This window comes from Petaurus breviceps, unplaced genomic scaffold, assembly GCF_028583685.1.
Source record: "Petaurus breviceps papuanus isolate PSGF00001 unplaced genomic scaffold, PetGlider_PUasm1.0 174, whole genome shotgun sequence".
NCBI lineage: Eukaryota > Metazoa > Chordata > Mammalia > Diprotodontia > Petauridae > Petaurus > Petaurus breviceps.
Genome location: NW_027185761.1, coordinates 78,226,293 through 78,236,965, shown reverse-complemented (window position 1 = coordinate 78,236,965; position 10,673 = coordinate 78,226,293). Strand labels below are relative to the sequence as shown.

Below are 10,673 nucleotides of genomic sequence, written 5' to 3'. Positions count from 1 at the left end.
CCCCCTGCTGTGGGCTGCAGTACCCGGACTTGTTGGGGGGCAGGGGGCGGCGGGGTCGATCACACGGGTCCTGGTAGCGCGGTGGGGGGGCGCCGTTTCAGCGGCTGACCGGAATTGTGAGCGAGTGGGCGGTCCCGCGGGCAGCCGTGAGCAGGGGGCTCGGGGGCCGGGCAGGACTCACCTTGGCCTCGCCTTTCAGGTATTACGATCAGATTTGCTCCATCGAGCCCAAATTCCCATTCTCCGAAAACCAGGTAAAGGCGCGTTTTATCTTTTACAAACCGCAGCGCGGGACGTGGGGCGGGCCCTCCCCCCGTGGGCCGCGCCCCTTCAGGGCTCGCTTCTCCCTCCTTCCTCACCAGATCTGCTTGACCTTCACCTGGAAGGACGCTTTTGACAAAGGGTCGCTCTTTGGAGGATCAGTGAAGCTGGGTAGGTGATTCTCATGAAGACGGGCGGGCTGTCCCTGGGCCTCTCCCCCCAGCCCTCAGCGCGTCTCCGGCCAGGCCCGGCCCCCGACGCCTCCCGCTGTTCCTGCGGTCCCTCCCCCGCTTCACCCGTGGGCTTCTCTTCGGGCGTTGCCCAGATCGCTTGCTTTGGGTGATTTTGCTGTCTGATGGCACTGTGCATCACTGTCTGGGGCCTTTCCGTCGGTCCATCCCAGCCAGAGTGAGGGGGAATGTGTCCGGGTATCACCAATCCCCCAGGCTACCTCCTGATGAACTCTAAAGAGCCAGGTTCAGGGGCGGCTACATGGCTCTGGCCCTGGAGTTAGGAGGACTGGAGTTCAGATTTGGCCTGTGTGACCTTGGGCCAGTCACTCAACCCCAGTTGCCCTTTCCCCCTCCAAACAGCCAAAAAAAAGGAGCGAGATGTAGTTTTTCACCTGTGTTTTTGGGCTGAGCTCGGGCATTATAATTGCTGTGAACGCACCAAGGCCGTTGGTTTTCATTCCTCCTCCGTGTGGAGGGTCCCAGGCCCTTGCTGCTGATCTGCCTTGCTAGTGCGGGTTTCTTCTCCTGGGAATTCCCAGCTCCTGCCCGTTTAAGAGTGTCTGTTGAGTCTTGGTGAATGAGGTGGCTTTTCCTGAACCGGAGCCATTCCCTTGAGGTCGGTGTTCATTGTGGCTCACCTGGTCCTGGCCCGCAGGCTGGGCAGCCGTCGGATGTTGGATGGCAGATGGTCGACTCCACCTCAGGCACCAGCTGCCCCCTCTCCTGCCTTTTTGCTGTTGCTGCTGCCCTGCCTGCTTGGATCTTTCTTCTCTCCACTTTCCCCTGCAGCCCTCAGGTGCCTCCTAGGCCAGCTGGAGTCTGGCACAAGTGCTCTGGCTGAGGGATTTTTTTCCTTTCCCTGATCTCCTCTGGTACTCAGAGTGGGCCTCCTCTGCAGCACTTAATTCAGGAGTATTATGCGTAGTGTAATTAGGTAACGTTTACGTCACGCAAACGTATATGCCTGTAATTGCAGTTAGTAAGCCTTCATTTTTGTGAGCTGAGCTGCCTCAGAGATAGCCTTGGTGGCCCCAAGACTTGGCCGGACCCTCCCTGACCCTCTCGGAGCTCGGCACTAGGCCCCTTGCTAAGGCTGGGGAGGTGCTGAGGGGCTGCTGACCTGCATTGGGAGAGGGCATCTTCCTCTCGGCCAGTGAAATCACAGACCTCCGGTTCCCTTCTAGCTCCCCATGCATCATACTGTACCTGTGTGTGCATGTGTGCAGTGTTACAGAGAGGGCAGGGAAAGTGATCTCTGTGGTACAGAGCCTAGCTGTCTTGTTTGGACCTGAATGTTTCCGATTTGACTGCCTCTGTCACTCAGAGCAGCACTCCAGCCTGACGATGCCACTCTTGGTGTTTGGCTTTGTCGTGGCTCGGCTGATGCTGAGCTGCTCTGCCCCATAGAAGCCTTGGCTTCTCCCTTCTCTGGCCTCTGGGGGTCACCTGCTGCCTTCTTGAGGAGCCTCTGGCCGTGCTGTTTCTCCTCGTAGGCACGCCTGCATGCTGGTGTCACGCTTCCATGTTGTCTTCTCCGGGGCGGGGACTTGGCTTGTTTTCTTTGCTTAGCGGTGGGTCTCCCATTTCCAGTCAGCACTTGGTAAAGACTTTTTAGACCACTGGTTTACTAATCCTCGTTCCCGCTTTGGCTCCTGTGCACGTTGGTTGGAGATGCTGTCTGTGCCATCATCTGAGCCGTATTTTAGAATGGCTGCGTGGGGCCAGTAGCAGCAGATCTCTTGGTGCTTCCCTGGAGACTTCCTGCCATTGATGCTGCCTTGCTTCTAGCCATTCATCCGTGTCAGAGTCCAGCCCACATCATTTCTCTTGTCTACATGAATGCCATGAGAGATGTTTGTCAAATGCCTTGATAAATAAAATCTAGGGAAACTCTTTTCACTGGAGGAAGCAATGAGGTGAACTTTTTCTTCTCAACTGTTGTTATTTTTTTTAAACAGCTCTTGCAAGTCTAGGCTATGAAAAGACATGTGTGTTATTCAACTGTGCAGCGTTAGCGAGCCAGATCGCAGCCGACCAGAATCTGGATAATGATGAGGGATTGAAAGTTGCTGCTAAGCACTACCAGGTAGGGTGGATATGCCCTGGCTGACTGTGACCATGGTATCTTGAGCCTTGGACACTTGTGAGAACATGACCTATGGCTGCCCATCATCAGATTTCCATAAACGTACTTGTACCTGAAATGCCCTTGGGGTGGGGGCTTGTGGGGTGGCTGGGGGGGAGGGGCGCTCCCTGACTGAAGGGACTTCGGGCACCCCTCAGTCCACTCCCGCCTGAATCAGCGCCTGTCCCGGCTGTCCTTGACAGGTGGTTAGCCAGCCTATCATTTGAAGATCTCTGGTGAGTGGGAAACCTGGCCCCATTCTATAACAGATACATGTAGGGTGTCTTTTAGGGTTCCCTCAGCCTGGCCTGTCTGGGCTGGCATCCCAAGAGCACCCCTCAGCTTGCTGAGGTCATGTGGCCCTCACCAGCCCCCTGCTGCTGCCAGGGACACAGCTATGGCCTCTCAGTTTCAGGCTGCAGCGTTACTTCCCTCTCTTTTTTTTTAGTTTTGATTTTTTAAATGTTGATTCCTCTTCTTTCTCCCTCCCTGTTCTGAGAACAACAACAGAGCCTTTGTGGCCAACATGCCTTGTCACACCAGACAGAGTCCTCTCAAAGGCGTGCCGTCTGCTGCCTTCTCAGCAGGGGGTCCTCTGGGGTGACGCGGCCATTTTGATGGCATCATCTCAGTTGAGATGGTTCTCCTGGTTCTGCTCCTTGAATTCTGTATCATTGGATACAAATCTTTCCTGGCTTCTCCAGCACCATCCTCCTCATCATTTCTTACAGGCCTGAATTGTTCCACTGTTCCCCACGGGCGGGGTTGATACCCCCCACAGAAAACTGCTTTAGATACGTCTGCAGCCCCGAATTCTTTTCTTACTGATCTCCTTGGGAGGGGTGGGCAGAGGCCCAGTAGTGGTGTGACGAGGTCTCAGGGCACAGTGGCTTTGTCGGGGGAGAGATCTACGTCTTTTCCCTGCCCATGGTTCGGATCCTCCTCTGTCCTCTGAAAGCCCAGTTCTCTGTTTGACCTCTCTCCATCAGCCCAGGCTGCCCTGACTTTGGTCTCCCATGGCCCCTTTGGGGCAGGATGGGCCTTGCTCCTCCGGATCCTCTGCCCTGGATTCTTGTCCCGAGAATCTGTGTGCCTCTAGGTCATCCTCCCCTCCCTTTTCCCCTCCCCTCGCATCTGGCCAACATTACACTTTGTAACATCAGAAAAGTCCCAGGAGGCGCAGCTGTGGGACTCGTTCCCCTCGTCCCCCCACCTTTGTTCATGCCTTAGCTCTCCGTCAGGAGCAGGGTGGCCACCTCTTCTTCACGTCATGTTCTTGGCCTGTCGGTCCCTGATTCTGCTTGTCTCATATCCTCATAGTTCTTACAGATCTTCCTCTGGCTATTTCTTATGGCACAGTATTTAATAGTTCCTCGCATTCTTTTGTCGCAAAATGTGCAGGGGACACGGCACCTTTCCACCTTTGCCCTGCTTGGGGTCCATGCCCACTAGCAGCATTTCCTCCCCAGTGTTCTGCCCTGCTTGGTTAGGCTGCTTCCCAGCGCTGCCCCTTCGTGGTCATCCAGAGCAGCTGGCTGGATGGGAGTAGGCATCATTTCATTTCTCTTAGTGGGTTGGAGCCTTTTTTCACGTGGTCTGTGAAAGTCGCAGTTTTTCTTTTGGAAACTGTCTCATTTGGCTACTTTAAACCACGGCTGCATCGGCTGTTGGCTTTAGACCTTTGTGTCCATTTCTCTGTGTCTGTTGGATGTCAAATTTTTCCTCAGAAATATTTGATGCCTGGAGTTTTTCCCCCTCAGTTGACAGCCTCTTATCTTAGCTACATTTATTGGATCCATCCGCAGCTTTTAAATGGGAGGTAATTGAAATTATTGATCTTTTTTTTTTAAGATTCCAAGCTGGAAGAAGTCTGCTGTTACAATGGCCTCTTTTTACAGATGAAAAGATGGAATCTCAGAGAAATTGTTCTTATTTTCCCAAAGTCACAAAGTGGCAGAGATGGGAGGTGAAAATCCCCTTCACACATGGGGACTTGACCCAAAGTCATGGAGTGGCTTCCTTGTGCTCTGCTCACCAGCTAAAGCTTAGCTTTGCCTCAGTATCACCCACAGAGACATCATGCTGGTGTCCAGGAGCCTGGCTTTGAGACCAGGCGTGGCTGCTTACTCTGTATAGTGACTCCTAGAAAGAAGGCAGTGGGACTGTGGATCCCTGAGGCCCCTCAGGCTTTACGTTTGTGTTTGCACCTTGGATCCTTCCAGCCATGTGCCACACTGCCCTAAGCACAGGGATACAGCCCGTTCTTGCAAGGAATTCATTCTGTGTTGGGTGTGTGTATGTGTGTGTGTGTGTATGCGTGTGCGTGCGTGCGTATACACATCAGATAGAGACAAGGCAGCCACATCCTATGTGGCTAGGGATGGAGTGCACCAGCAGTTGGGACCAACAGTGACATCCTGTCATTGGTGGTGCTTGGGCTGTGTCTTGAGGGAAGAGAATGTGTACTGGCATCTTGGCAGAGGAGGGCCAGTGGGGGAGCCAGGAGATTTTCTGTGTGTGTGAGGAAGTGTCGGGCCAGTGGAGCATTGACCAGGAGGCTGGAAAGCTCAGCAGAGGCTGGGTCACAAAGGCCTTGGGAGACGCCACCCAAGAGCCTGGATTCTGCCCTTGTGGGCCTATCAATTGGGGCAGGGGGTCACATTTTCAAATGTGCACCTATGGAAAACAGCATTGGCAACCGCGGGTAGTGACTCAAGGCAGCCGGGGCCGTGATCTCATTGAGAGATGGTCAGGGTCTGGCTGAAGCAGGGAGCTGTGGGCATATGAACATGGGTCAGATTGGAGGGGTTGCAGGGCAGTATGGGTGAGGGGAAGTGAGGAACCCACACCAAAGCCAAGGTGCTGAACCTGTGAGACTGGGAGCAGGCATGCCTCTGGCAGAAGCTGGCTGGGTTGGTGGGGAAAGGTCGTGGGTTCTGTTTGGGGTGTATTGGATGCCTGCAGCCTGAGCTGTCTGGTACTCAGTTGGTGATGCTGGCCTGGAGCTCAGAAGAGAGACTGGGCTTGGAGGGATGGATCTGAGAGTCATCTGCCTAGAGATGATATTTAAACCCATGGGAACTGATGGAGAGAAGGGAGCTAGGAGAACCTGGGGGGTGGGGCAGTGGGGGAGCAAAGGAGACTGAGAAAGAGTGGTCAGACAGGAGGAGGAGAAGGAGGCGAGACAAGCAGGGTCCAGAGAAGGGGCCGAGGTGGAGGTCTGCAAGCAGGGCCTGAAGGTGCCTTCTGGGAGTGCCTGGGGGTTCTCCATGGCCCTTGTAGCTCTCCCATGGTGTCAGTGTTTGACAGCGTCTGAGGCTGCCCAGAGGTCAGGAAAGAAGGCTGAGCACTGAGAACAAGACCGTTGGATTGGTCAGTCGAGAGGCCACTGGAAGCTGGAGAGAACAGTTTCATGGTGATTTAGCTGGTGCTAAGGAATACGGTTAATTTGACTGACTCATACAGCAAACCGCACAACTCTTTGTCTTCAGAAAGATCTTCATACTCACTGTGTCCTTTTGCTGAATCTGTTTGTTGATTTGATTTGGCATTGAAGTCATGAGGGTTTGATTTGTAGTTGTTAATTCTCCATCATCCTGAAGTAGCCTGCTTCCATCCCATGGGCACCCACACCTGCCCTAGGCAGAGCGCCTCTGTTTCCAGGGAGCCTTCTAGGTCACTGCAGCATGTTTATCTCTGTCTCTTATATCCACTTCTTAACTGGGGGAGGCCTATGGTCTGGTGCAAGGTGCATTCTGGGATTCCTTCTCTGGGAAATCCTGTAAGTCTGGAACAGTTCTGCTTGTAGGATGTTGTTGTTTTGGTCAGAAACCATCATTCTCTCGATGGGGACGAGACACTTGGGCCCATTGGAAGGAAGAATCCCCCCCACACCTTTTTGGGGGCGGCTGGGGGCCTAGCTCTTCAGGTTTTACAAAGTTTGGTCTAGCTGTGTAGAAGCTGCCTTCCTCAATCTTTGTCTTGTCTTCGCCATGGTGGCATTGGCAGCTCCTCTTCCTTTCTGTTCTCACTCCTCCTCCTGCTGCGAGGTGCCTTTTTAAGGCCCCTTTGCTTTGAGCATCAGGGCCTGGCCCTGAGTCTAGTCTTGAACTATGCTTGACCCGCCCGCCTTCCCTGCCCTCAGGTGGGCTCTTTCAGAGCTTGTACCATCCCTGGAGTCCGGACCAGGCACTAGCACCACTGCAGAGGAGGGGCTGGGGCTGGGCCCCAGGGAAGTACCTTCGTGGCCCCCTGGCATCACCTCATGGCACCCTGCCCACACTGGGAGGACAAGGTCCTGTGCTTTTTGCCTGGGTCTTGGTCTCCACTTTTCGTATGCCTCTGGTCACAGTGTTTGGCTTTTGTAATTAGGCTGCTCTCCCCACAAGGGTCTGCGACCCACAAAAGGCTTTCTTCTTTTGCAGTTTGCCAGTGGTGCCTTCTTGCACATCAAGGAGACTGTTTTGTCCGCATTGAATCGAGAGCCTACCTCTGACATAGCTCCAGATACCACGGGCACCTTGAGTGTCATTATGCTGGCCCAGGCCCAGGAAGTGTTCTTCCTGAAAGCCACAAGAGGTGATTTAGAATATCGTGTGTGTGTGTGTGTGTGTGTGTGTGTGTGTGTGTGGCGGGGGGGGCATGAAGTGCTTTCCTTGGGCTGGGTATGGGGCGTCCATGACACAGGGTAGAGCCATCAGTCAGTCTTCAGACATCCACTGACCACCTACTGTGTGGGTGCCAGACACCAGAAAAGCCAAGGTAAGTGGGGTCAGTCTTGAGCTCACAGTCTAGTTAATAAGGATATGCCCACAGTTAGGGCCTGAAAGGTCTCCTGTTGAAGGGAGCCTTTAAGGAAACTGGGGATTTTAAGGTGGGGGATGAGCAGAAGCTGAATCAGAATTTATACTCAGGTCTTCCTGGCTTGGAATTAGATCCAGCCCTCTTTCTATGACACAGAGTTGCTTCTTATGACCTTGCATACTGGTGAAAGCTTGCCCTTACTTAGGGGCATGTTTCTAACACTGCTTTCTTAATCTGGCAGGCATAGACTATCTTGATGAGGCAAAGAGAATATTAAATTTGAAGCTGGAGGATCTGAGTTCATATTCCAGCCAGCTTTAGACTGGGGTGGGGCCCTGCATTTATGATGTCCCTTTGAGTCAGCTCAGGGATCTCTGTGCCTCCAGTAGCTGTGATGGGGGGTCCACAGTGTTTGGGCCACTCTCACGAGTTAACTCCGTGTAAAGTACTGAAGAACCATGCCGACCATTGGCCCACCATCTCTTGTAAAACCAGTGCCCCTGTGTCAGGGACAGGCCGCAAGCCCGCTGAGGGTGTCTCTGCCAAGAAAATTTTGATGCTCCAGAAAGGAAAATTGGTGATTGTGCAAAGCATGGAGTTGTTCTCAAGGCAAGATTATTGAGCTCTGTGTGTGTGCGCATGCGTGGATGTGCTTAAGGACACACTTGCTGAGGCCTAGGATTGCTCTTAATCCGATGGCCTCTCTCTGCTTCTTTATTTCAGATAAAATGAAAGATGCCATCATAGCAAAATTGGCCAGTCAAGCTGCTGATTATTATGGGGACGCGTTCAAGCAGTGTCAGTACAAGGACACCCTTCCCAAGGTTAGTTGCTCAAACGGGATAAACCCTGGGGAGGTCTCTAGTGTCCGAGTCATTGGATGGTTCTTTGGGCCACACGTATCGCTTAATGCTGTCCCGGGGTTCATTGGAAGGCTGCCTGTGTCTTTGTGGTTCTGGAGGATGCAGGACTTAAAACCATTTGGACCCATTCAAAGACTCACTTTTTATTTGTATTATGGGGATATCTTTCTGTTTGAATGCTTTCCTAACCCTGCCTTCTAAGTTTGAACGTGTCCTTTCCTGGAAACTTCTTTTTCTCTGTGCCTTAACATCTTGTCAAGTCAAGGAATTGCAGGGACTTTGGGTTCCCAGAAGTTCAGCACAAGTGTGTGGATTGATTCCCATTTCCTGTCAAGTTGGAACTTAAGCCCCGAAGAGAACCCCCAAGCCTCCCCTTGTAGTCTCGTAGCTGGACCAGAATGAAGGGGGATGTTTGCTTAGACTTCAGAATACCCAGTCTGTTTACTTAGAGTCTGCCAAGTCCCATCTTACAAGCTTAGGGGATTTACTGTGATGTGATTGCACAGACACCGAGCTATGGCCTCCATCCAGGGTCAAGGCGTTCTTGACAGACTTTGAGTACTTTGGTAGTTGAGATACTAAGATTTTCCTGACTTCAGCACCATATGTCTTTCCAAAGAATGCAAGGAACTTGTGCGAGAGAAACCTAGAAGCCTCTCGTTCTTGGGGTTGTTCTTAGGCTTTGTCACATGCCATGGAAATCAGTGCATTTGTGCAGAAGTCTTGGGTAGGGACGTGAAGAGCATCCCTTTGTACCCAGAGGGCTGCCAAGAGGAGGCCGCATCACCCTGTGCCAAACACCTGGGAGCCTCTCTCTTGTGTACGGGCTTGATGCTGCAGCCAGCCTGAGGGGGATGGGCAGCTCTGAGCGCTGTGCCAGAAAGGAAGGAAGATGGGGTGCTGGGGACTGACACTGGGCAGGTTGCAGTCCTCTGACCCCTGACTCTGCCTTGGCCTGCACCTGGTGAGGGGCTGCGTGGGGCTTTGGTCTCTTCTCACCAGACCCATGAGGCATTTTCATATTCAAGTAGTGATCGAGAGAGTGTGGCAGAGAAGAGCCCCGTTAGCTCTGCAGGTTTGGAGTCTCTGGTTAGCGTTATTTAGGTGGAGTAGAGGCAGCCTTCTGTGGGACCTTATGAGCACTATGGACCAGGACTTCAGGCCTGGACCTGCTCCCAGAGGGGCCTTTTTTTTTCCTGTGCTTCAGGGATGCCTTGGAGTGAGGTTTCCTCTGTTGGGGGCCTGCAAGCGGTTGTTTGTCTGCTGGGTGAGTGTGCGTGTGTGTTTGTGCACGTGTGCAGGTGTGTGTGGGGGGCAGTTGGGGGTGAGTGACTTGCTCAGGGGCACACAGCCAGTCAGTGTTAGCCCACATTTGAATGTAAGTCCTCCTGACTCCAGGCCCAGTGCTCTATGCACTGTAACGCCACCCCACTGCCCCCTTGCCCTCTTTTTGCATCTTGGCAATGGAACTGCTGGCTGTGAGGTGTGGGCAGCTTTCCTTTCTCTCCTGACTCACTTGAGTTTCTTCTTTATAAAGCATTACTTACCCTTGTGGCTTGGTCACAGTGAGTGGTGAGGTCTAGACTGGCCCACAAGAATCATGGAAGAGCGGTCTTCATTGGAAGAAGAAAACCCTTGAATTTCCTCCCTTCGGTCCCTGTGTCATCATGTCTGGGGCCGTTGTTGGTGACTGAGCTGCTCTGAGCACTCGTCTGTCCTTGTGTCCTTTTCCTTCCTGCTCCTGGGTTGTCTGTCTGTGGTGGCCTTTGCTCTGGTTAGTGTCTGTCTTTGCAGGAGGTGTTCCCTATCATGGCTGCAAAGCACTGCCTGATGCAGGCCCATGCGCAGTACCACCAGGCAGTGCTGGCCAAGCAGCAGAAGAGATTTGGGGAGGAGATCGCCAGGCTGCAGGTGAGCACAGGGCCCTCTAAGTGGCTGTCTCGTGCCTTTCTTTCCAAAAAGACTCTTCCCCTCCCTGTGGAGCCGGCCATCCCTTGTGTGGACAAAGAAGCCATTTGGCTGAGCTGGACCCTCTGTGTACATTCTGCTCCTCTACCCTCTATGGGAAGAATGGGAGCGAGTGAGTTTTCTCCTTTCTTTTTTTTTCTTTTTGCCTTTTGGAGGGCAATTGGGGTTAAGTAACTTGCCCAAGGTTACACAGCTATTTTTTGTGTGTGTGTGTGTGTGTGTGTGTGTGTGGGTGTTAAGTGTCTAAGGCCGGAACTGAACTCGGGTCCTCCTGACTCGGGGGCCAGAGCTTTACTCACTGTGCCACCTAGCCGCCCCAGTTTTCTCCTTTCTTGTTGGGGATCCAGCTTGGTCATTAGAATCCCAGTCTTGCCAGGCACCCCTATGTTTCTCTGATGCTCTTGTGTTTTAGGGGATGCC

The 10,673-nt window shown here is 53.0% G+C and overlaps 1 protein-coding gene across 1 annotated transcript in view; it reads left to right on the top strand.

The window, feature by feature from the left end:
* The window catches only part of PDCD6IP (programmed cell death 6 interacting protein), a 35,112-nt gene that overhangs the window by 9,699 nt on the left and 14,740 nt on the right, over positions 1–10,673 (top strand). Inside the window, exons 2-7 of the mRNA XM_069084594.1 lie at positions 78–254; positions 363–432; positions 2,453–2,580; positions 7,044–7,197; positions 8,146–8,246; positions 10,080–10,196. Of these exons, the coding sequence (XP_068940695.1) occupies positions 78–254; positions 363–432; positions 2,453–2,580; positions 7,044–7,197; positions 8,146–8,246; positions 10,080–10,196 (747 nt within the window). The remainder of the gene's footprint in view (positions 1–77; positions 255–362; positions 433–2,452; positions 2,581–7,043; positions 7,198–8,145; positions 8,247–10,079; positions 10,197–10,673) is intronic.